The following is a 25,397-nucleotide window of genomic DNA, read 5'->3' on the forward strand; positions in this document are numbered from 1 at the left end:
GTGATAGGCTAGGGTCCACTTTGAGTTTTCTACATGTGGCTGCCCAGTTTTCCCAGCACCAGTAGTTGAAGAGGCTATGTTTTTTTTTCCATTGTATGTCTTTAGCTCCTTTGTCAAATATCATCTGACTGTAAGTATGTGGATTTATTTCCAGGTCTTCTATCCTATTCCATTGATCTTCAGGTCTGTTTTTATGCCAGTATCAGGCTGTTTTTGTTATGATGGCTTTACAATAGAGCTTGAAGTCTGGTGTTGTGATTCCTCCTGTGCTACTTCTTTTGCCTAGAATTGCTTTGGCTATTCTAGGTCTTTTGTTGTTCCATACGAATTTATGGGTTGTTTTCTCTATTTCGGTGAAGAATGTAGCTGGGACTTTGATGGGGATTGCATTGAATTTGTATAACATTTTGGACAATATGGCCATTTTCACTATATTGATTCTGCCTTCCCATGAGCATGGGAGGTCTTTCTATCTCCTGGTATCCTCTTTGATTTCTGCTTTTAGATATTTATAGTTCTCATTCAATAGGTCATTCACATCTTTGGTTAGGTTAATCCCTAAGTATTTTATTCTTTTTAGCTGCATGTATTGTTATATGTAATATATTTTATATTGTGCATACTTTTTGTAGTATCTAGAATATATGATATATACCATATAATCTATAAAATGTGTACTATAGGAAGTGGTGCTGTGACTCAAGTGGTAGAGTGCTAACCTTGAGCTGAAGAGCTCAGGGACAGCACACAGGCCCAGAGTTCAAACTCCGCGACTAACAAAAAACAAGTTTAAAATATGTACTATAGTATAGTAGTCTATACTGTTATATATAGTACTTATAGTTTATACAGTCATAGTATATATAATTATACCATCTAGTGTAGTATATGGAAAATGTATTCTATTATAGTATGCTCTTATAGTATAACATACTTTATATTTTATAGTATGTGTATGTTATATATTCTATATAATATATGTTATATGATAATATATGCCATATACTATATAATATTTGCTATGATATTAGATTCCATATACTATATATAGATATGACCAATGGCTCACACCTATAATCCTATCTACTCAGGAATTTGAGATCTGAAAAATCACAGTTTAAGGCCAGCCTGGGCTGAAAAGCCCATGAGACTCCATCTCTAAAATATCTGGTAAAATCCAGGCGGGATGCTTGGCTCGCATGGTAGAGTGCCCATTTAGCAAGCCCTTGCAAAGGTCCTGAGTTCATTTTCCATACTGAACATCCATAAAAACAATAATGATCATATCAATAGTAAAACAAAATACAAAGAACATAGAGCAAGAAAATGCAAGTTGAAAAGGCCATTCTCAAATTTGAGGATCAGATGGTGAATGAAATACCCTTTTCCCCTAGCTTTGTAATTTGCAGTATTGGAATGGGCAGTAGTGGGGACACTAAGTTATTTTCTCTCTGAAATGCAAGCAAATTTGATGAGAAAGGGCTATCGAAGACTGAGCCCCACCCTGCCTTTCCTGCCTTTCTTGTCCCTAGGGAGCAAATGCTGCCACCATGACAGCTGGGTGGACATGCTCAGTGCACTAGGCCTGGAGCACAGTCCTTAAATGGCTCCCATCAGCTGAGCCCAGGGATGACTGAGCAAGGGTTGCATCCCCTAGCCAAGGTCTGGGCAGGCACTGAGTGGGCAGGGGCAGGCTCGGGATGATTGCCTGAGCCCTGGATGGAGCAACCTCTTTCCTAGACCACCACTCATACACATAGGTGGCCTCTCTCTCTCTTTCTGCTGACCATAGTTCCCAAATGGAGACACCTTTGTGGAGATGTGGTCCATCATTAAGAGAGCCTGCTTAGCTGGTGAGAGGCATGGAGTTCCAACCCTAGTCATGCCGCTCTAATAAAAACAATTAACTCCAAATGAATGTGCCTTCCACTTCCTTCTTCAGTACAATCTACAACTTCCCACTGCTCCCACCCTTCCCACCCCCCTGGGCCTGGATCCCCCCGCTACTCTATGTCCAAATCACAACCAGTTTCTTGCATCCATGCTGCTTCTGGGCTTAGCCAATTGAGAAGGCACACTTTGGGAATTTGAGAGATTAAAAATGCAAGGTCAGCCAGGCACGAGTGCATCCTGCTTGTAATTCCAACAAGTCAGGAGGCTGAGATCTGAGGATCCTTGATTCGAAGCCAGCCTAGGCAGACAAAATCCCTGCAAGAGTCTTTTCTCCAATTAACCATTCAAAAAAACCAAAACAGAAATGGAGCTATGGCTCAAGTGGTAGAACACTAGTTTTGAGCACAAAGAGGCTCAGGAGACAGTGCCCAGGCCCTGAGTTCAAACCCCACAACCAACTGATAAAAAACAAAACAGCATAACCACTGTAAGCATAAAGTAAATCTGAGCAATCATTATTGAGCCTCAACTTCCAAGTCAGCAGAAATTGCATAACTGAAGAAATCCACAAAGCTAGGCAGCAAATTCTGGAGACGAGGAGATTGATTTTTCGGACACAGGCAGACTACACCAACTTGTCTCTGAAATTCCTGGGAAAATGTCACTTGTCATGGTGTGTCCCGAGGCTCAACCCCATCCATCTGTCAGTTTCTGGTGCTGCTACCCAGTTCCCTGTTTCTCTTCCTGAATAAAGAACTCAACAGGGGATGAGAACATAGCCTAGTGGCAAGAGTGCTTGACTCGTATACATGAAGCCCTGGGTTCGATTCCCCAGCACCACATACATAGGAAATGGCCAGAAGTGGTGCTGTGGCTCAAGTGGCAGAGTGCTAGCCTTGAGCAAAAAAAAGCCAGGGACAGTGCTCAGGCCCTGAGTCCAAGGCCCAGGTCTGGCCAAAAAAAAAAAAAAAAAACAAAAAACAACAAAAAACAAAAAACCTCAACATGAGGAATGGGAGTAGGGAAATAAAAGCTGTGATGTCCCAGCTGTTCTGAGCACTAAGGGACATCAGTGAGTATGAGTGACTCCAGGAAAGTGAGGGAGCCACCTCTGGACCTCCTGGGTGAGGCTGGGCTGTGCCTTTGGGAGCTCAGGAAGGGGTTCTTAGGGCTCAGATCAGTTCTCAGCCTGCCTGGTTCTGACTTTAGGTTCTCTCCATTCAGATGAGGAAGATCAGACACCCAGGGGCACCAGATATTTTGTGAAAGGTTCTATGCGGTCTCAAGGGCATTGCAGGTAAACCATGGCTCATGGAGGGGAAGGGAGAACCACTTAGACAATCTGTGCTGTGGGGAGGTGGGATGTCTCAGTCCTGGAGATGGGGAAACAGGTTCCTGGGGAGGTAGAAGCTGGGGTTCTATGCAATCCTGAACCCAAGATTGGCAAGGATGGAAACTGGGACTTGGGTGTTTTGTGAAAGTTAACAGTGAAGGTTTTTTTTGCTCAAGGCATTCTACCACTTGAGCCATAGACCCAATTCCAGATTTTTGGTGGTTAGGTGATAAAAGTCTCCTAGACTTTCCTGTCTGGCTGACTTTGAACTGTTATCCTCAGATTTCAGCCCCAGTAGCATTACAGGCAATTGAGTAATGCCTGGCTCAGACTTTTTTATTCCAGTCATGGGGCTTGAACTTAGGGCCTGGGCACTGTCCCTGAGCTTCTTTTGCTCAAGGCTAGTTTTCTGCCACTTGAGCCACAGTGCCACTTCCAGCCTTTTTTGTTTGTGTGGTACTGAGTAATTGAGCCCAGGGCTTCATGCATGCTAGGCAAGCACTCTACCATTGAGCCACATTCCCAGCCCACAGCTAAAACTTGTTTAAGGCTCCCTTTTTTGAAGTGTGGAATTTTCCTGGGATATCTTGGTATATCAAGTTCTTTTCCATAATTATTTAGGGTTTCATGGAATCTGTTGTTCTCCTAAGTTGGAACAACTGAAGGACACTTGGAAGTACCTTCTTGGCCTCAATGGTCTCTGATAGTTGTTTAAGTTTCAGATTTGTGCTTGTGTCTGGTTTTAGAAACCAATAAATTGAGAAAAAAGCTCAATATAGACCTACCCTATGACCTAGCCATACCATTCCTAGGCATCTATTCTAAACAGCAAAACCCAAGATATCAAAAAGACATATGTACTTCCATGTTTATCGCGGCACAATTCACAATAGCCAAAATATGGAAACAACCCAGATGCCCCTCCACAGACGAATGGATCCAAAAAATATGGTACTTATACACAATGGAATACTACATAGCGATTAGGAATGGTGAAATATTGTTATTCGCAGGGAAATGGTCAGAACTCGCGCAAATAATGTTGAGTGAGACAAGCCTAGAACACAGAAAACAAAGGGGCATGATCTCCCTGATATATGACTGTTAACAAAGGGAGACGGAGAGACAGTAGAGACCAAGTCTGTGAATACTGTATATGTTCTTGATACATTGTATATTGCATATATGTCTACCTGACCTAGACAAGGGATAGAAAAACAGGTCGTAAGATATCACAAGAAATGTACACACTGCCCTACTATGTAACTGCACCCTTTTTGCACAACACCTTGTAAAAAAATTTATGTTCAATTAATAAAATAAATAAATAAATAATAAAATAAAAAAATAATAAATTGAGAAAGATTATTTCAGAAATTTGACAAACAACTATTCATTTAAAAACTAGCTGGAAAGGTGGTAGTTTGTCCACTTTGTGTTAAGAAAGAATTAGAACACGACACTATGAAACGATCTTTCAGACTATATATATTGACTTCTTGATTTAAAGTAAGCATCTTCAGAAAATGAAAAATAATCACCTTGATCTTAAGGCTCCAGTACTCTTGTCCTGTGTCTGACAGTTTTATATATATTCCTCAATTAGATCTGTAAGTTTAGAAGAGATCCAAGGATAATTTTGCATAGCCTGTTTCTAGCAGTCAATTGTTGAGTAAAAGAAAAGCACCTCTCTGCCCTGACTTACCATTGATAGCATATCTTAAATGGGGGGGGAAAAAACAGCTATGGGATCAGTACTTTAGTATTCATGAAGTAAGGGGGAGAGAGCTTTAATAATTTGGGACTTAGTACTTTAAGAAGAAAAGAGGATTAAGAAAAGTTCATCCTTCTGGGGAAAATTAGTAGATGATAACTGATGCAAATTAAAGTGCCTGCCATGAATGCTGTCGACTCAGCATTCAGCTGAACAGATTGTGTCTCTCATTGTACATGCTTATTTATGGGTGGCTAATCTTGTTTGTCTAAATTTTTAGGTTTAGTATATGACTTATTTATTTATTTTCAAATAAATGATGAAGAGCTGCAAAAAAAAAAAAAAGTTAACAGCGAAGGTCTGGACTCCTGGGTCCTATGGAGGGTGAGGCTGAGGGGCTGGACTCCCAAGTCTTATGGAAATGGGGCAGATGCTAAGGGCTGGATTTCCATATCCTATGTAAGTGGAGGCTGAGGGTCTGAACTCCAAGGTCCTGTGGAGATGGAGGCTGAAGATCTGGACTCCTAAGCTCTGTGGGGACGGAGGCTGAGGGTCTGGACTCCCAGGTTCTGTGGAGGTGGAGGCTGAGGGGCTAGACACCTGGCTCCTGGATGTTCGAGGCTGGAAACTTGTGGTCAAGCCTGGGTTGTTGTGGTGAAATCTGAGCACGGAGCTCCTGGGTTCTGTGGATGCCAAACGGGGCCTGGACCTCTGTGCACTGGTGGGGAGGATTGTAATGCCTGAATGAAGAGAAGCCAGAAGTTACGGATTTCGAGGCATGTGGATCTGGAGGCTGGGACTGTGGGCTCTGGTGTTCTGGGTGAATGAATCCTGGAGATTTGACCCTTGGGTCCTGTGGAAGTAGGAGCTGGGAAAGTGAACTCCTATGTACTGGAGAAAAATATAAGTTCTGGGCTTCTGGAGAATTTCTGGGGTCCTGGGGAGGAAGTCTGGGGACTGGATTATGGAGTTGATTTCTATAGGTACTGGCAGGGAGGAGGGAGGCTGGAGCACAGAATCATGGGTACTGGGGAAGAGGAGATTGAGGGTCAGGAGTGACAGGACACTGAAGAGCTGACCCCTCACTTTTTCTCTCCAACAGGGATCTGTGCCATGGCCCCATGCTGCTGGTGCTTCAGCTTCTCTCCTTCATCCTCTTCACCCTTCTCCTGCTGGTCATCCTTGTCAAAGGTCAGGCAGGCCTGGGGTTGGGACATCACTGTTCATGAATTGGGGTAAGCTGAAAGCTGGGATCAGGTATTTCCAGAGCATTTTGGGGAGACCCCTCCCACCTATGATGACGAGTTTGGTTTCTCCTTCCACTTGTGCTGGTGATTTAGCTTTCTCTTCAAGTGTCATGTTTCCTCATCTTCCAATATGATTAGACAAAATGACGGCTTTCAGAAAACAGTGTCCCCGACAGGGGCAGAGAGGGATACCATGCAGGCTATACCACACACTAAGTGTTTACTGATTGCACTTTTTAAATTTAAGTTGGGAGTCTTTATTAGAAAGCCTGGGACTGGGGCTGGGGATATAGCCTAGTGGCAAGAGTGCCTGCCTCGGATACACGAGGCCCTAGGTTCGATTCCCCAGCACCACATATACAGAAAACGGCCAGAAGTGGCGCTGTGGCTCAAGTGGCAGAGTGCTAGCCTTGAGCGGGCAGAAGCCAGGGACAGTGCTCAGGCCCTGAGTCCAAGGCCCAGGACTGGCCAAAAAAAAAAAAAGAAAGCCTGGGACTGCAGGTGGACTCTTGTCCCAAAGACCTGCAGCTCCGCAAGCACACTTAGCACTGTTAGGAAACTGAGCTGTAAGTGCAGGAGAGGAAAGAAAGAGCAATACCAGCAACCCCCATCAACTCCATTGGAGAGCTGAAAGGGCACACCATAGTGACCAGAGGAGAGCCAGGAGACACGAGACACAAGACACAAGGCATGATGTCGATTGCACTTTATTATTATTATTATTATTATTTATTTATTTATTTATTTATTTTGGCCAGTCCTGGGCCTTGGACTCAGGGCCTGAGCACCGTCCCTGGCTTCTTCCCTCTCAAGGCTAGCACTCTGCCACCTGAGCCACAGCGCCCCTTCTGGCCGTTTTCCATATATGTGGTGCTGGGGAATCGAACCGAGAGCTTCATGTGTAGGAGGCAAGCACTCTTGCCACTAGGCTATATTCCCAGCCCCTACACTTTATTATTTTTTTAACCCTTTTTTTGGCACAGTCTCCAGACTTCCCAGTTTGCAAGAGCATGCCATGGAAGACACGATCTACCAGGACCTGCCTCAACTGAAAGCTGGAATTGGTGAGTGATTAGATAGCCAGTTTTCTAGGCTTTTGAGGGTCTCTGTTTTATGGATTTCCTTTCGTCACCAGCCTTCTTCTGAGCCTCAGTTGGTGGATCTGTAAGTTGAGAATATGGTAATTCAGGGACTGTGGCATTTGGTGTTCAACGAGGGCCGTGCAAAAATAGGAATCTAATGAACCCCATTTCCTTGCCAGTCTTGTGAGCCTAAAGCTTCCTCAAATCCCAGTCTGAAGGAAATGGTGCCATCACTAGGGTGCTTCTGAGATGGAAAAAGCGCAGATATAATTTTAAGAAGCTAGGTTGCTAGTGCCACAGTCATGCCTATAATCTTAGCTACTTAGAAGGTTGAGACTTGAGGATCACAGTTCAAAGCCAGACTGCACAGGGAAGTCTGTGAGACTCTAATCTCCAAGTAACCAGCAAAAAGCTGGAAGTAGAGCTGGGGCCCCATTAGCCGTGAATGAAAAAGCTCAGGAACAGTGTCCAGGGCCTGAGTTCAAGCCCCAGAACTCTCTCTCTCTCTCTCTCTCTCTCTCTCTGTCTCACACACACACACACACACACACACAGATGTCACTTGAATTTTCTCCCCAACAGACAGCCTATGCCGCCCCTGTCAGTGGGACTGGACATTCTTCCAAGGAAATTGTTACTTCTTCTCTGAGATACAATTGGCACAATTCCATCACCTCATGCCAGAAAATAGGTGCCCAGCTCATGATCATCAAAAGTGATGACGACTGTGGTAGATGCCTGGAAAACTGGGGAGGAAATGGTTCATCTGGTGGGCCTTTTTTTTTTTTTTTTTAAAATGGAGTAGTGATTGCTTGTTCCACTTGGAAAGGAAAAGAAAGGTGGGAAGATGGGTTCCCAAGCCTCTTGTATAGAGACACACCCAAGGTCTGAATGGGCGTGAATACATTATGGGACACCTAGAGCATAAGTGGTTCTTGCCGGTACACCAGCTAGTGTTTAACAACTACCTCGGTTGGGGTTCACAGTCTTGATGTGAATCGTTTGCTAATTCCATTCATGTGGATATTGCCACCCTCGCTGATTACACGATGCCAATGAGACAGGCTAGGTAGGGGTGGCTGTGCACGGTTAGCAATGGCGAACTTGGCTTCTGGTTCAAACACATTAATCCCAGTCTTGGTGCTGGGCGCTGATGGACCACGCCTGTCATCCTAGCTACTTAGGAGGCTGAGATCTGAGGATTGTGGTTCAAAGCCAACCCAAGCAGTAAAGTTCTTGAGACTTTTATCTCCAATGAACCACCAAAGAGCCAGAAGTGGGGCTCTTTTTGCCTTGCGCTAAAAAGCCTCAGGACAGCATCTAGGCTGGAGTTCAAGCCCAAGGCACTCCTCAAACAAGACAAAGCACCCCCAGCCATGAATAGATTTGCACTCAGAACCCATAAGACACAGAAGCAGTGAAGGAAACATGTCTCAGAGAGGCCACGAGAGTGTACCCTGTGTGTGCCAGGCAGAACACATCTGTCCACCGGATACAGAGTGGAACATTCTAGACTCACAGCTTGGAAGGGTAAAACTCAGGCAGGAAACAGACTTTCCTGCAAAGAGTTTAGGGAGACCCAGGTGGAAAATGGGGTGCAAGATTCCTTCCTGAAATCTCTTCTCTTCCAGAGATTCCTGCAACAGACTTCTAAGAAAAAGGGTCAAACCTGGATGGGGCTGTCAGACCTGCAAGACGAGGCCAAGTGGCAGTGGGTAGTTGGCTCACCCCTGATGTTCAGGTAGATCTCGGAGGAAGCAAACACCTTGTAGACTAAGAGTGGGTTGCACAGGTTCTGGCTTGAGCTTTTTTGCGGGGTGAAGGCCTGAGGGGGTGGGGCTTCTTTCCCCTCTGTGGCTCACTGGGTTAAATTCTTGGCTTGATGAAGGAGTGCTTTCATAATGCCATGTTCAGACAGGATGGCCCTGTAGAAACCAGATGCCAGTGGTTCATGCCAGTGGACTCAGGGGGGCTGAGATCTGGAGACTCTCAGTTCAAGGCCAGTCCTGGTAGAAAAGCTCACTAGATTCAATTTCCAAAATAACCAGCAAAACACCAGTTTGGAAGTATGACTTAAGTGGTAGAGCACCAGCCTAGCAAGCAAGCAGAGCCAATGAAAAGCTTTGCACTGAAACACCAGTACTGACAAATATATAGAATGATATATATTATAAATATATGAATATATTTTAAATAAACATTATATTAAATAATACATGTGTCATATATTATATGTTATTCTATATTCTATATAAATATATTTAAATAAATTTATTAGATAAATATTATATGTTATGTCTTTTATATATTATATTGTATGCATCATATGTTATACTTTAAATAAATATTATATAGCAAATATATTTTATATAAACATATATTATATGCCATATAGAACATTAATAGAAAATGTGAGGTGTGGCAAAGCCAACATGCCATAGAATTATTGCAATTGAAAAGATAACATGAAGAGAAAGATGGCGCCAAAAGAATAAGGAGGCATCCCGACTCGCACCAACTGAATAGCGAGCTGGGAACTCCAACACCCAACACCCCATCAAGAACCCAGCAAAACCAGCATCCAGAAGCAGTGGAGAAATGCAGGAAAACAAAAAGGAGCAAAAAAGAAGAACCAAAAACCTATACGGAGCCGGAGATTCTCCGGGGCACCTCCCCCAACCAGCCGACCCTGGCCCAAACAGGGCCAGGCTGGGAAAGGGGAACCCGGCGATCGGCAGACAGGTTGCCAGGAGCGCAGAATTCATATAGCGGGACACCCTACGGACACAAGGCAGGGTGCGGACCAAGACACACACCGGCAGAGACGAGAAGTTCGGGTCCACACCGGGTTTGGACAAGGGAACCCAGCGCGGCAGAAAGAGGGAACCAGGGAAGCCACCACGACACTTCGCCAACCCCTGAAGGGCCAACGGCTGCGCGGGACACACACACAAAGCAGCAAAAGTGAGTCCCCCATTATCCCCTCCCCCAACGGGAGACCAGCTATCAGAGACCCAAGCCCGACAAAGAAGCTAGATCTCCCTCCCTCCCCCTTCCCACCCCCGAGGGAACAAAGAACCCCCAAATCAGGCGGGAAGCTCCCATCAGGCGCTGGGAAGCCAGTTTAGCAGGGGAAGGGCGGAACAGCCCCAAGCCCCCACAGGTTCCTGAACTGGCAGAACCGGCCCCGTCCCCTTCCCAACAGGGGCCGGGGGACAGCCAGCAGGGCAAGCCCCACCCGAGGCGCCTGGACCTCGCAGACTCTTACAACTAAAATCACAGGCGCTGGTGGGCAATACCAGCCCAGCAGGGTCACCTGGGCCTGATCACGTCCCCCCCCCCCCCGTGCAGCAGAGGCGAGGTCTGAGGGTGCCAAGCCACACCCGGACAGTTGATCCCACTGGGCCCCACACATACCGCCTCCCCCAACGGACTCGCGGGAGGGCGCAAGCACAACCCAACAACCCAGGACTCACTCTGGGAGGCATATCCCGCTAAAGTGCATGTTGTAGTGGACAACAGCGCACAGGAGGGCGGGGCCCCTGGCGACAGCACCCGCTCTGGTAGGCGTACCCTGCACTGGTGGGCGGGGCCACAGAGGCACCTGCTGCCATAGATACGCCTACACAGGAGGGAGGAAAGAGCTACAAACCAAACCTGAGAAGCCATCCACAGATTTCCAGATGCGCAAATCACAAAGAAACATAACTCAGTTCATCAAAGGACAAGCCAACTCGCCAGCTCCAAAAAGCAGCACGACTGAAGAGGAGATGGAGACTAAAAAAGCAAAAGAGGCCATGTTAACAGGAATGATCGAAAGCATCAGAAATGAAATCAGAAAACAATTCCAGGAGTTTAGACCGGAAATCTGGAAGGACACCCAGGAAGCCAAGAAAGAAATGGAAGCAAAAATGGATACAATGCAAGCCTCCTTTAAAGAAATGGAAGCAAAAATGGATACAATGCAAGCCGCCTTTAAAGAAAATCTCCACATCCTCAGAATTGAAATGCATGAAAAAATAGATTTAAAATACAACTCTTTTTTTTTTTTTTTTTGCCAGTCCTGGGCCTTGGACTCAGGGCCTGAGCACCGTCCCTGGCTTCTTTTTGCTCAAGGCTAACACTCTGCCACTTGAGCCACAGCGCCACTTCTGGCCGTTTTCTGTATATGTGGTGCTGGGGAATTGAACCCAGGGCCTCATGTATACGAGGCAAGCACTCTTGCCACTAGGCCATATTCCCAGCCCTAAAATACAACTCTTTAAATGAAGAAATTTCCACTATCAGAGCTGATATGACAACCATAAATAGCTCTCTGATATCTATAAACTCCGCAATTGAAACCATAACACAAAGAGTGGACCATATAGAATCCAGAATCTCTCGCCTGGACGATGAAGCAGCTGACAACAACCAGAAAATGACCACACTCCAAGAAAAGGTGAAGCTTCAGGGAAGACTAATCCAGAAACTAATGGACAAAGACAAGAAATATAATCTGCGCATAATTGGAATAGAAGAAGGAGCCGAATACCAGAACAGAGGGCTTCATCATGTTCTCAATAAAGTTATTGCAGAAAACTTCCCCAATCTCACAGGGGACCCCATCCAGGTAACCGAAGCCTATAGGACACCTGGCAGGCCAGACCCCAGGAAAACCACCCCAAGGCACATAATATTCAAGACTACAGACCTCAAGATTAAAGAGCAAATTCTGAATTCAGCCAAAGCGAAGAAGGAAACTTTTTTCAATGGGAAGAGGATTCGAATAACATCCGACTTATCCACACAAACTTCCCAAGCTCGAAGTGAGTGGAAGAACACCATCCAAGTACTTCAGAATAACAATTTACAACCTCGGATCAAATATCCAGCGAAATTGGAGTTCACATTCGAAGGGAGAACCGGATCTTTCCACACCAAAGAGGAGCTAAAGGAGTATGTGAATAAAAAACCAGCCCTACAGCGAATATTAAGAGGGGAACCCCACCCAACAGAGATCGTAAAAGACACACAGACAGAATCAGAAAGAAATTTCAATAGCTAAAGTCCAGCAGAAAGACCAGCTCACTAAAGACAAGAAGAAAAAAAAAAAAGAGGAAAAAACAGCCCAACAAGAAAATGGAAGGAGAAAAAACACCCTTATCCTTGATCTCTTTAAATATAAATGGCTTAAAATCCCCGATTAAGAGGAGCAGACTGGCAGAATGGATTCGCAAACAAAAAGTTGACATCTGCTGTCTACAAGAGACCCACCTTACAGCAAGGGACAAAAACAGGCTTCGAATGAAAGGATGGAGCAAGATCTACCAAGCAAATGCACCCACCAAAACGGCAGGTGTAGCCATTCTGATCTCAGACAAGCTGGACTTCTCTTTAAAGTCCACTCAAAAAGACAAAGAAGGACACTACATATTAATACAAGGAAAAATCCAGAATCAAGACATGACGGTGATAAATGTATACTCACCAAACAAAAGAGGCCCAACATATGTCAAGCAAATTCTCACAGAATTACAGAGCAAGATAGACGCAAACACAATCATAGTGGGTGACTTTAATACTCCTCTCTCTCCAAGAGACAGATCCAAAACCCAGAGGATTAGTAAGGGAGCTGAGGACCTAAATAACACCATTTCCCAAATGGATCTAACAGACCTATATAGAACCTTTCACCCTACAGAGACCCAACACACCTTCTTTTCAGCAGCTCATGGATCATATTCCAAAATAGACCACGTCATAGCCCACACAAAGAACCTCAGCAAATACAAAAGTATTGACGTCATCCCATTTATTATATCTGATCACAGTGGATTAAAGGTAACCCTCAACAACAAAGGAAACCACAGACACTATACACACTCTTGGAGGCTAAACCCCACGCTGCTATCCAACACTTGGACCACAGACCAAATTAAAGATGAAATCAACAAATTCATAAGCCACAATGACAAAGAAAACACATCACAAAGAAACCTATGGGACACAGCTAAGGCAGTACTGAGGGGCAAGATCATTGCACTCAGCACCCACATTAAAAGAATGGAAGCAGAGCAGGTGAATACCCTCACGATGAAACTAAAACAACTGGAGAAACAAGAAATGACAGAATCTAAAACGACTAGGAGGGGAGAGATCACAAAGATTAAAGAAGAGATAAATCTGATTGAAGATAGAAAGACCATTCAACAAATAAATAAGACTAAAAGCTGGTTCTTTGAGAAAATAAACAAAATTGACAGACCCCTTGCAAGACGTACAAAAAAAAAAAGAAGAGAAGAGACTCATATTCGTAAAATCAGGGACTCCACCGGAAAAATTACAACAAGTACACACGATATTCAAACAATCATAAGGAGCTATTTCCAAAACCTCTACTCAGTAAAAAACAATAATTTTACAGAAATGGATCAATTCTTAGAGAAGTACAAACTGCCCAAACTGAACCAAGAAGAAATAAATCAACTAAATAAACCAATAACTTACGGTGAGATACAGGAGGTAATCAAGAACCTCCCTACTAAGAAAAGCCCAGGCCCAGATGGATTCACCAACAAATTCTACAAAACCTTTAGTGAGGCGCTAATACCAATACTCCTCAAACTCTTCCGCAAAATAGAAACAGAGGGAGAAATCCCAAACTCATTCTACGAAGCTAATATCATACTCATTCCCAAACCAGGCAAAGACCCAACAAAAAAAGAGAACTACAGACCAATATCACTAATGAACACAGACGCAAAGCTCCTCAATAAAATATTAGCTAATAGGATCCAGAAACTGATCAAGAATATCATACATCATGACCAAGTAGGCTTCATCCCTCAGTCACAAGGATGGTTCAACATCCGTAAATCAATCAACGTAATTCACCACATAAACAGATCTAAAATTAAGAATTACATTGTTATCTCAGTCGATGCCCAAAAAGCCTTTGACAAAATACAACATCCATACCTATTAAAAGCTTTGGAGAGAACAGGAATAGATGGAACATTCCTCAAAACAATAAAAGCCATATACAACAGACCAACTGCTAATATCATATTAAATGGAGAGAAACTTAAATCATTCCCCCTAAACTCAGGAACAAGACAAGGATGCCCACTCTCCCCACTTCTGTTCAACATAGTGCTGGAATCCCTAGCCATAGCAATAAGGCAAGAGGAGGACATCAAAGGGATCCACATCGGCAAGGAAGAAATCAAGTTATCCCTATTCGCAGACGACATGATCTTATATCTGAAGGACCCAAAAAACTCAGTACCCAAACTCCTACACCTAATAAACCAATTTGGCAAAGTAGCAGGATACAAAATCAATCCACAAAAGTCAGCAGCTCTTCTGTACACCAGCAATAGACAAACAGAAAATGAAATTATGGAAACAATTCCATTTACAGTAGCCAAAAAAAGAATAAAGTACCTAGGGATCAACTTAACCAAGGACGTGATGGACCTATTCAATGAAAACTACAAAAATCTAATAAGGGAAATCAAAGAAGACACAAGGAGATGGAAAGACCTCCCATGCTCATGGGTAGGCAGAATCAATATAGTGGCCATATTGCCCAAATTGTTATACAAATTCAATGCAATCTCTATCAAAATCCGAGCCACATTCTTCACTGAAATACAGAAAGCAATCCATAAATTCATATGGAACAGCAAAAGACCTAGAATAGCCAAAGCAATTCTAGGCAAAAAAAGCAGTGCAGGAGGTATCACAATACCAGACTTCAAGCTCTACTACAAGGCCATCATAACAAAAACAGCATGGTATTGGTATAAAAACAGATCGGAAGACCAGTGGATTAGAATTGAAGACCCAGAAATAAAACCGCACTCTTACAGCCAACTGATATTTGACAAAGGAGCTAAAGACATACAATGGAATAAACATAGCCTCTTCAACTACTGGTGCTGGGAGAACTGGGCAGCCATATGCAGAAAACTCAAAGTAGACCCAAGCCTATCACCATGCACCAAGATCAACTCAAAATGGATCAAGGACCTCAACATCAGACCTGAATCCTTGAAACTACTGAAGGACAGAGTAGGAAAGATGCTAGAACTTACAGGCACAGGAAGGAACTTCCTGAATAGAGTCCCAGGGGCACAACAAATAGGGGAAAGACTCGACAAATGGGACTACTACAAATTAAAACGTTTCTGCACAGCTAAGGACATAGCCACCAAAATAGAAAGACAGCCAACGATATGGGAAAGGATATTTATTTACCAGCACAGCAACAGACAAAGGCCTGATATCGGTCATCTACAGAGAACTCAAAAAACTAAGCCCCTCCAAGCCCAATAAACCTATTAGGAAATGGGCAAAAGAGCTAAAGAGAGACTTCACAAGAGAAGATATAAAAATGGCAAAGAAACACATGAGGAAGTGCTCAACATCCCTGCTAGTAAAGGAAATGCAAATAAAAACAACCCTGAGATACCACCTCACCCCAGTTAGAATGGCCTATACTCTGAACTCAGGAAACAACAAATGCTGGAGGGGCTGTGGGGAAAGAGGAACCCTTCTCCATTGTTGGTGGGAGTGCAAATTAGTACAACCACTTTGGAGAACAGTATGGAGGTTTCTCAAAAAGCTCAATATAGACCTACCCTATGACCCAGCCATACCACTCCTAGGCATCTGTCCTAAACAACAAAATCCAAGATATCAAAAAGACATTTGTACTTCCATGTTTATCGGAGCACAATTCACAATAGCCAAAATATGGAAACAACCCAGATGCCCCTCCACAGACGAATGGATCCAAAAAATATGGTACTTATACACAATGGAATACTACATAGCGATTAGGGATGGTGAAATATTGTTATTCGCAGGAAAGTGGTCAGAACTCGAGCAAATAATGTTGAGTGAGACAAGCCTAGAACACAGAAAACAAAGGGGCATGATCTCCCTGATATATGACTGTTAACAACAGGAGACGGAGAGACAGTAGAGACCAAGTCTGTGAACACTGTATATGTTCTTGATACATTGTATATTGCATATGTGTCTACCTGACCTAGACAAGCGATGGAAAAACAGGTTGTAAGATATCACAAGAAATGTACACACTGCCCTACTATGTAACTGCACCCTCTTTGCACAACACCTTGTAAAAAAATTTATGTTCAATTAATAAAAAAAAAAAAGATAACATGACTGCTTGGTACTGGTGGCTCATGCCTGTGATCCTGGCTACTCAGGAGTCTGAGATCTGAGAATCTCCAGGTTCAAAGCCAGTCAGGGCAGGAAAGTTAAAAGACTTTTATCTCCAATTTAACACCACAAAGCTGTATGTAAAGCTGTGGCTCAAGTGAAAGAGTGCTAGCCTTGAGCAAAAAAGTTTAGGGGTAGCACTCAGGCCCTGAGTTCAAGCCCCAGGATTGGCACACACAAAAACAGAAAGTACCAAATTTTATATATATATATATATATATATATATATATATATATATATATATGCATATACATATATATACGTATATATGAACATATACAGAGTCATGTACATATATACACAAACATGTTAACCAAAACATAGATTCTGAACAAATAACTTATGGTTTAACAAAAATAGATACCACAAAAAACAAAAAAGAAGATGTACCAAGCCCCATCCCTGATCCTGAGGGCAGAGAAATTGTGACCAAGAATTTTTCTTGTGGTTTCCACGGGCACTAATAGGTAACACAAAGTAAGCAGGCTCAGGATTGGCTTGTTTGGGGTTTCAATTTTGTTCCTGGCCTGTGAGGAAGAATTTGATTGGTTTGTATCTGAAAACCACACAGCCAGCAGGGAGGACCCCACTGGACCATGAGAACCAACAAGAGAAGGAGGCAAAGATCAAGTGACTCATCTATACCACTGGGTGCAGAACAAGGCTGTCCTATGCATGCAGGGCAGATGTGAACTGAAGTTTCAAAGTGGAAAGAAGATGGTGGATGTAGGAGGTGTGAAACAGAGGGTCAATTTCTATTGGTCTATGCAGATTCACCAAGTATTGGAGTGAAGGAGAGCCAACAATTCTGGGGGAGAAGATTGTACAGAATTTAGAGGTGATGGCTGGAACAACATGCTGTGTGAGCTTGACAGATTCTGGATTTGCAAGACATCTGCAGCCCCCTGCTCTACCAAGTGAAGTCCCATCTATCGCCACAGTGCCCTAGGCAGCAAGCTCGTGCACGGTGCTATTCTGTGTTCTGCCAGTCAGTTCCTTCTTCCTGTCTGTGTGTATGGAGGTTTTTGATAAGAGACTTTCTTTTCTCCTCCCTCCTTCCCTTCTTCCTCTTTCCTCCTCCTCCTCTCTCCTCCTCCTCCTCCTCCTCTTCCTCCTCCTCCTCTTCCTCCTCCTCTTCCTCCTCCCCCTCCCCCTCCTTCTTCTCCTCTTCCCCTTCCTTCCTTCCTTCCTTCCTTCCTTCCTTCCTTCCTTCCTTCCTTCCTTCCTTCCTTCCTTCCTTCCTTCCTTTCCTTTCCTTTCTTCCTCTCTTGCTTTCTTGTTTGTTGGTTTGAGACAGGGTCTTTCTATGTAGCCAAGGCTGATTCAGAACTCAAGATCCTCCTGCTTCAGTGTCCCATATGCTAGGATTAAAGGCATGCACTACCAGCTCTCTTCTTTATTTTTTTTACCCCATACCTAAAACTTCCCAATCCTTAATCGATTGAGAGATTGGTTTGCAAACCTCTCACTCATTTCTTTTATTCTCTGCCGACAATAAATATCTTCTTCTCTGCCAAATGGATGTTCACTCATGTTATTCCTCCCACAATTTCAAGAAGAAGGGGAAAATTGCCCAAATTGAAAATTATCTCTCTTCTACTTTCAGGTCATCTTTATTTTTTGAATTTCCACGTGTGAAAGAATATAGTCCAGACTTACCTTTCTATATCTGGATAGCTTTGTTTAACATCATATCTTTCAGTTACATTCATTTCTCTGCAAAGGACAGGTTTTCATTCTCAGAACTATTAGTTGAAGAGATTGTCCTTTCTCTGATGTATGTTTTTGGTGTCTTGATCTAGAATCAGTTGGCTGAAAATGCATAGATTTGTTTTGGTTTTGGAACCTTAACTTGTTCCATGGGTCTGTTTTTAATCCCAAATCATACTATTTTTGTTCCATTGGCTCTGTTACATGTGCTGAAATCAAGCATTATAGCTGGACACGCCTGTAATCCTAGCTACTGAGGAGGCTCAGATCTGAGGATTGTGGTCCAAAGCCAGCCTGGGGAGGAAACAACATGAGACTTTTATTTCCAATAAAATTCTCAGAAAAAATCCAGAAGTAGCTCAAGTGGTAGAGTGCTAGCCTTGGGTGCAGGGAGGCTGAGGGACAGTGCCTAGGCCCTGAGTTCAAGCCCCAGGACCAGCAAAGAGAAAGGGAGGAAGGAATCAAATATTTTTTCTTTTCTTTTAGAAGTCAAGTATTATAAAGCACCTACAGCTTTGTTCTTTTTGTCCAAAATGTTCTTTTGCTAATCAGGGTTGGCTTTTCTTGTTGTTTTTTACCCTTCCATATCAATTTGAGGATTAATTTTTTTTTTCTAGTAGAATGAAGAGTGACACTGACTTTTCATGTGGATTGCATTGAATGCCTAGATTGCTTTTGGGTTGTATGAACATTTCAACAATCTTTTTTTTCCCTCAAATATGTGGCATTTATTCATAATAAATATTCTCAAAATAGTTCCCTTCTTGCTTTTTTTAGAATTTTTTCTTATTTATTGTCAAAGTGATGTACAGAGAGGTTACAGTTTCATATGTTAGGCCGTGGGTACATTTCTTGTACTGTTTGCTACCTCCTCCCTCATTCCATTTCAACAATATTAATTCTTCCAACCCATGAAGGATAGATATGGATGGATGATCATCTAGGACAGAGTGTGGAGCCTAAATAAATAAGTCTATAAAGCAGGAAATTGCCCGACTCTAGCAGGCATTCAAATCAATATGGACAACTGTGATTCAGCTCCCAACTCCAAATCATTAGAAATTACTGGAAGTGAATGGATCAGCAAAGCCAGGCAGCAAGTGCAGCCTGGGGTCTGAGGGACGATGTCCCCAGAAAGACAGGACTTTGCAAGTCTACCCCATAATGTGGAGACCGAACAAAAGCCTTTGTTCCACACGTTCTTGCTTTCACTAAAGGCATCGCCAACAGCTTGCCTACACCATCGAGGGTAGAGCCAACCTCCCTAATCCTCTCACTGAAAATGCTAGAATGTTCAACACAAGACTGAAGTGTTCAGGGCCTGTCCCCTCCCTTGAGCACTTCCGCCATCCCTGCTCACTTCCTTGTTTCTCTTCCTGAGTGATTGGATTCAGGGAGTGGGAAGTCAAAACTGTGGCCTTCAGCTGCAGGCTAAGGGACAGTGGTGACCATGAGTGACTCTCAGGCTGTGAAGGGATCACAGTTGAGCCCACTGGGTAAGGCTGGGCTGGGACTTGGGGTGCTCAGGACAGGGGCGATCTGGGATAGGGTGGGTGAGTGATGCAGGCTCTGACCAAGGTTCTGTCTATTCAGAGGAGGACCAGGCAATGGTCACCACTGGCTATTCCTTTAAAAGATGGACTTTCCCACCCACTTCTGGATTCCGTAGTGTGGCAGGTACAGTAGAGGTGCAGACAGACATGCCTGTGTCGAGGAAGTTGGAGGTTGGGTCTCTGGATGCCCGGGTGCTGGGGAGGGAGACAAACTGGGACCTTGCTAGGTACCGGTGGCTCATGCCTCTCATCCTAGCTACTTAGGAGGCTGAGATCTGAGGATCATGGTTCAAAGCTAACCCAGGCAGGAAAGACTGTGAGACTTTCATCTCCAATACATTTTTTAAAAGTCAGAAGTGGCACTGTGGCTCAAGGAGTAGAGTGCTAGCCTTGAGCAAAAGAAGTTCAGTGACAATGCCCAGGCCCAGGACCCGCACCAAAAAAAAAAAAAAAAAAAAAAAGATAAAAGAAAGTGAGACAGGGAGGGAAGGAGGGAGGGAGGAAAGGCTGGAAAGGAAGAAAGAAAGAATCTGGGCCCTGGAACTCTACTTTCTGGGGAGGAAGAGTGTGGAGCAGGGAAAAAGGGCCCCTGGGCTAGGCTAACGCCTTACCATTCTGGAGCCCCCATCCTTCTCTTCCCAGGTTGTCTGGGACATCGCCTCGCCCCCCTCATCCTACAGCTGCTGTCCTTTATCATCTTGGCTGGGCTGCTGCTGGCCGTCATCAACCAAGGTTAGGAAGGGTCAAGGGCTGGCCTTATGCTGGGGCAGGGTGCCTGGGAAGAAAGTCTGATGGAAAGCTGGGATTGGGGTCTTTGGTTGCTTCTGGGGGCTTCTTAGAGCTTCTCTCACCTCTGACACACTGGAGGAGAAGGGGGAAAAACAAGTAGGGGGGTGGGGAGCGGGAGGAAGCCAAGAGGGAGAGGAGAAGCAGTGAAGGGGAGGGAGGAGGAGCTTAAGAGAGGAGGAAAGATTGGGGTGGAAGAAAGGACAGGAGAAGGGGAAGAGAAACAGAGGAGGGGGGAAGAGGAGAAGATAATAGGAATGGAGGAGAAGCAAGGGGAAGGGAGGGAAGGGGAAGTAGGGGGTGAGAGGCAGGTGTAGGGGAGTGCCCTGGGTCCACTTGCCCTGGGTCCACTTGCCTTCATCATTCAGGCTGCTTTGGGTGTCAGATTTTCTTGTCTTCAAAGGGGATTAAACGAGATACTGGCCAGAGACTACATCCTTCATGCAGAGATGCTAGTACACGACTGTAGTCTCAGCTACTCAGGAGGCTGAGGTGGGATGATCATGAGTTTCAGAGTAACCTGCGAAGAATCTTGAGATCCATTTCAAGACAGACAAACAAACAAACAGGCTCCTGAGGGCCCTGTGCAGGCCCCGAGACCACCAGTTGGGTTTTGTTCTTTGGTCTTTTCTTTTTGGTACTGACGATTGAACCGTAGAATGTTGCTAGGCAAGCCCTTTGCCACTGAGCTACATCCCAGCCTATGCAGTTGGTTAATGATTGCCATTTCTTATTCCTTTGACCCAGGCTCCAAACTTCTTGGCTCTCAAAGTCAATCAGAGCAGGAGCTCTACCAGGAACTAACCCAGCTGAAGACTGCCATGGGTCAGTGACCAGAAACCTGGGGGCCCAGGGCCTGAGAAGGTCAAAGGTCTCCATGAGAAGGGAGAGGAGGCCACTTGGCTTGAGTCACTGGTCCTCTCATTGGGCTGTGAATTGGGAACACAGAGGATCAAACCTAGCACATTGCACTTGCTAGGCAAGCACTTTGCCACTGAGCTATATCCCAACCCATGCAGTTGTATAACGACTGCCATTTCTTATTCCCTTGACCCAGGATCCAAACTTCTCGGCTCTCAGAACCAATCAGAACAGGAGCTCTACCAGGAACTGACCCAGCTGAAGGTTGCACTGGGTCAGTGACCAGAAACCTGGGGTCCCAGAGCCTGAGAAGGTCAAAGGTCTCCATGGGGGTGAGGGGAGGAAGGTTGCTTGGTTTGAGTCACTGGCCCTCTCACTGGCCTGTGAATTGGGGGCACAGACAAATATCCCAGAAGCCGTTGGTGGACAGGGCGCACACAGGACGTGCTCAACTACATCCTGTTCTGAGCTCTTAAGTCCCCTGCTTCTCCTGGTCTGGAAGACATGGCACCAGGACTCCTGGGCTCTCCAGGAGTCAAGAAGGGGCTCAGGAAGTGGAGAGGGAAATGATGTCAAGGGAGGAAGGGCTCTGCATAGGATTTCAAAGATGGGCAGACACAGGAACGAGAACATTCATGGATGGGGCCAGCCTGATCCAAGTCTCTCCAACAGACCGCCTGTGCCGGCCCTGCCCCTGGGACTGGACATCCTTCCAAGAAAACTGTTACTTCTTCTCCAAGTCCCAAAGGAACTGGAAAAACTCTATCAAGGCCTGCCTGGATATGGAGGCCCAACTGGTGGTCATTGAAACTGAGGAGGAGCAGGTGCCCATGGTGGGGTTTGGGGGTTGATGTGTGTGTGGGGGTTCATCCTGGTTTTGTGCACGCAACTGGATGCCGGTCATCTAGCGATGGTGTACTTTGCCTGGCAGGGTGGTCTTTATAGGTAAAAGGCTAGTGATGCCACTAGGGGAGTGAGGAGAGGAAGGGTAAAAAGAAGGGTGCCTCCTTCACTTTGTGGGGAACACTTAAAACATAAATGACCTGAGCCAGGTGCACATCATCCTAGCTATTCAGGAGGCTGAGATCTGAGGATTGAGGCTCAAAGCCAACCCTGGGCAGGAACGTCCATCCAATGCCTATCTTCAAGAAATCACCAAAAAGCCAGAAGTGGTGCTGTGGCTCAAGCAGTCTAGTGCTAGACCTGAGCCAGAGCTCAGGGACAGACCCCAGGCCCTGAGTTCAAGCCCCAGGGCCACCCTGGTACAAGAAAAGGGAAAGGATTACATTGCACAAAAAAGTTCCATCCAAGACAGCTTGAGGAAACACAAGCTGGAAAAGGAGGTGCAGATTTCCTTCGTGAATCCTCCTCTCCCCTTCCAGAGCTTTCTGCAGCAGACATCAAAGAATAGAGGCCAGACGTGGATGGGACTGTCAGACCTGAATGAAGAAGCCACGTGGAAGTGGGTGAATGGCTTGCCTCTGTTACACAGGTAAATCTAGGAAGGCTTAAACAATGTGTGGATTGGGAGTAAGCAGGGCACGGGTGGTTCACACCTGTCATCCTAGCTACTCAGGAGGCTGAGAGCTGAGAATTGTGGTTCATAGCCAGGCCGGGCAGGAAAGTCTGGGAGACTCTTATCTCCAATGAACCACCAGAAAACTGGAAGTGGAGCTGTGGTTGAAAGTAGATGTATTACTGGGTTGAGAAAAAGGCATGATGGCTGACCATGGGTGCATTAGGGAGGCAAGTGTGAAGGAATCAAGTTCCCAAGGTTTAAGGGAGCAGGGGCTAGAGCCAATGTAGCATCCCAGCCACCCAAGTGGGCCTCAAACCCACTACAATAAAGTTACCAGCACTCAGTCAATCAGGCTAGGAGTCTTTTATTTAGCTGTGCACAATGTCTGTTCACCACCACTGGGATGGTGAAGAGAAGCACTGGGTCTCAGTAGGGCTGGGTTTTTCAAGGCAAAAAATCACATGTGCCACACGCAGGTGGTAGTGCATGTGCTAGCAAGCTAACACAAAGAAGCAGAATTGGCAGGTGTTAGTGCATATGATTACAAATAGTAAGTATAATCCCAGTAAACTCTGGCAAACAAAGCAATGAACCATTTTGTTTATTTATTTATTTGTTTATTTATCTATCTATCTATTTATTTTGCCAGTTCTGGGGATTAGATTCAGGGCACTGTCCCTGGCTTCTTTTTGCTCAAAACTAGCACTCTACCACTTGAGCCACAGCACCACTTCTGGCTTTTTCTGTTTATGTGGTGCTGAGGAATTGAACCCCGGACTCCATGCATGCTAGGCAAGAACTTTACCACTAAGCCACATTCCCAGCCCCTCAATGAACCATTTTAGCAAGCAAAAAACAAAACAAAACAAAACAAAAACCATTTAGCAAGCAAAAAATATACTCTTTCTTTGTTTAATTCTTGGTTCTGGGTATGTAACTGGTATTTACTGAATACTCATTGAACTTCTTTATTTACCTTAGATCTATCTATCTCTGGAATTTCCCCTAAATCAAAACATGCGAATGGGGTAACAATTATGTTTGATCTCTCTCCTTCCTCTCTTTTGCAAGGGTCAAGCAGCTATAGGTCAGGCTGCTTGCCATTGAATTGGGATGGCTCAGCCTCTTTAGCTAGGCTAAAGGTGAATTTCTTGGTCTGGATGTCCCAGCCAAGACTCATCTTGTGGCTGGGCTTTTTAGCTTCCATAAGTATTGGAACAAAGGGGAGCCCAACAACGCTGATGAAGAAGACTGTGCGGAGTTCACCGGCAATGGCTGGAATGACGCCAAGTGTGACAATAGAAACTTCTGGATCTGTAAAAAGTCTTCCTCCATCTGCTCCTCCAGCGACTGACAGCCAGGTCTTGTGGATCTGTAAGAATCAAGATCTTCACAAAAAAGCTCTGAGGCTCTTCTCTGTACAATTCCTCCACTCTCACCTGAGTTTGAGCCACTATGGTCCTTCCTTTAATGCTGTCAGGATCCCCTTTGACTTAATTGCTTGTGGTGATGACACACTACTTTAATACAATGGCCAGGAGTGGTTACATTCAGGGGCAGGTGTGTGTGTGGGGGGGTGGGGGCGGGGTTCCCTTCATTTGCTCTGTTTTTCTTGCTGAGATTAAAATGTTTGCACAATCATACTTTCCATTTATCTTCCTGTACCCCCTGTTGTCTGGGGGCCCTTTCCTGATGGAATCGACGACCCCAGTTCCCTCCTCCATTGGTGTCGCCATGGTGACTAGATCTCTCTTCAAGGAAGGACATTGTGGCCCCAGTTTCTGGAGGTTCTGATGGAGGTAGGGGTCACCTGCCAGTCCCATAGGGCGCTGCTTTCTTGAAAGCTGGGGTTTCCAGGGGAGCTTCCTGCTGTAGCTCCTATGGAGGAGGGGTGATGACAGGCTGGCTATATTGGGCCAAGATGGGGAAATTGTCTTTGAAGGACCATCCAGGTTCCAGAATTCTCCACAGGATCCACTGGGGCTCATCTGCTAGGCTGTTCTCTTCCCATATTTGATCACCACCCATGGCTTAATATAAACACAGATTTAGGGAATAATGGAATTTATTAATTAATTTATTTATTTGGTGCTGGTCCTGGGACTTGAACTCAGGACCTGGGCATTGTCCCTGAGCTTCTTTTGCTCAAAGCTAGCTACTCTACCACTTGAGCCACACTGCCATTTCTGGCTTTTTTGCCTGGGATGGCTTCAAACCATGACCCTCAATCACCTTTTCTTTCTCCTCATTTTCTTCCTACTCTCTCCTTGCTTCTCTATCTTTTGTCATCTTTTCATCTTTTCTCCTTTCCTCTCCCTTCCTCTCCTCTCTCCTTTCTTTCTCTCTTCTCCTCTTCCTCTCTCTGTTCCTCCTCTCTTTCTTCTCTTTATCTCTTCTCTTCTCTCCCTCTGTTCTATTCTCCCTCCTTTCTTCTCTTTTTCTCTCCCTCCTCCCTTCTCTC

General features: G+C 44.9%; 2 protein-coding genes across 2 annotated transcripts; both read left to right on the plus strand.

Moving 5' to 3' along the window:
- The first annotated feature begins 2,907 nt into the window (after nucleotides 1-2,907).
- Nucleotides 2,908-17,577, plus strand: LOC125347665 (CD209 antigen-like protein E). Its single transcript, XM_048340647.1, is given in 10 exon segments — nucleotides 2,908-3,017; nucleotides 3,118-3,190; nucleotides 6,042-6,131; nucleotides 7,171-7,251; nucleotides 7,852-7,915; nucleotides 7,917-7,999; nucleotides 8,191-8,210; nucleotides 8,901-9,010; nucleotides 17,279-17,307; nucleotides 17,310-17,577. Coding segments are annotated over 8 exon segments (576 nt in total). The 5' UTR covers nucleotides 2,908-3,017; nucleotides 3,118-3,190; nucleotides 6,042-6,061; the 3' UTR covers nucleotides 17,429-17,577.
- A 2,090-nt stretch (nucleotides 17,578-19,667) lies between these two features.
- LOC125347939 (CD209 antigen-like protein C) lies at nucleotides 19,668-24,457 on the plus strand. The gene is made up of 8 exons (XM_048340870.1): nucleotides 19,668-19,713; nucleotides 19,811-19,894; nucleotides 20,413-20,502; nucleotides 21,304-21,381; nucleotides 21,614-21,691; nucleotides 22,090-22,241; nucleotides 22,800-22,909; nucleotides 24,137-24,457. Exons 1-8 carry the CDS (start codon nucleotides 19,668-19,670, stop codon nucleotides 24,288-24,290), a joined length of 792 nt encoding a protein of 263 aa, XP_048196827.1. The 3' UTR covers nucleotides 24,291-24,457.
- Nucleotides 24,458-25,397: the final 940 nt, after the last annotated feature.

This window comes from Perognathus longimembris, chromosome 3 (assembly GCF_023159225.1).
Source record: "Perognathus longimembris pacificus isolate PPM17 chromosome 3, ASM2315922v1, whole genome shotgun sequence".
NCBI lineage: Eukaryota > Metazoa > Chordata > Mammalia > Rodentia > Heteromyidae > Perognathus > Perognathus longimembris.

Bases quoted from the DNA above. Each gene is read 5' to 3' on its own strand.
- LOC125347939 (XM_048340870.1), top strand. From the start codon at position 19,668: ATGAGTGACTCTCAGGCTGTGAAGGGATCACAGTTGAGCCCACTGG. The intron at 21,382-21,613 runs GTCAGTGACCAG...CCCTTGACCCAG, and splicing joins CCAGCTGAAGACTGCCATGG to GATCCAAACTTCTCGGCTCT. The intron at 21,692-22,089 runs GTCAGTGACCAG...TCTCTCCAACAG, and splicing joins CCAGCTGAAGGTTGCACTGG to ACCGCCTGTGCCGGCCCTGC.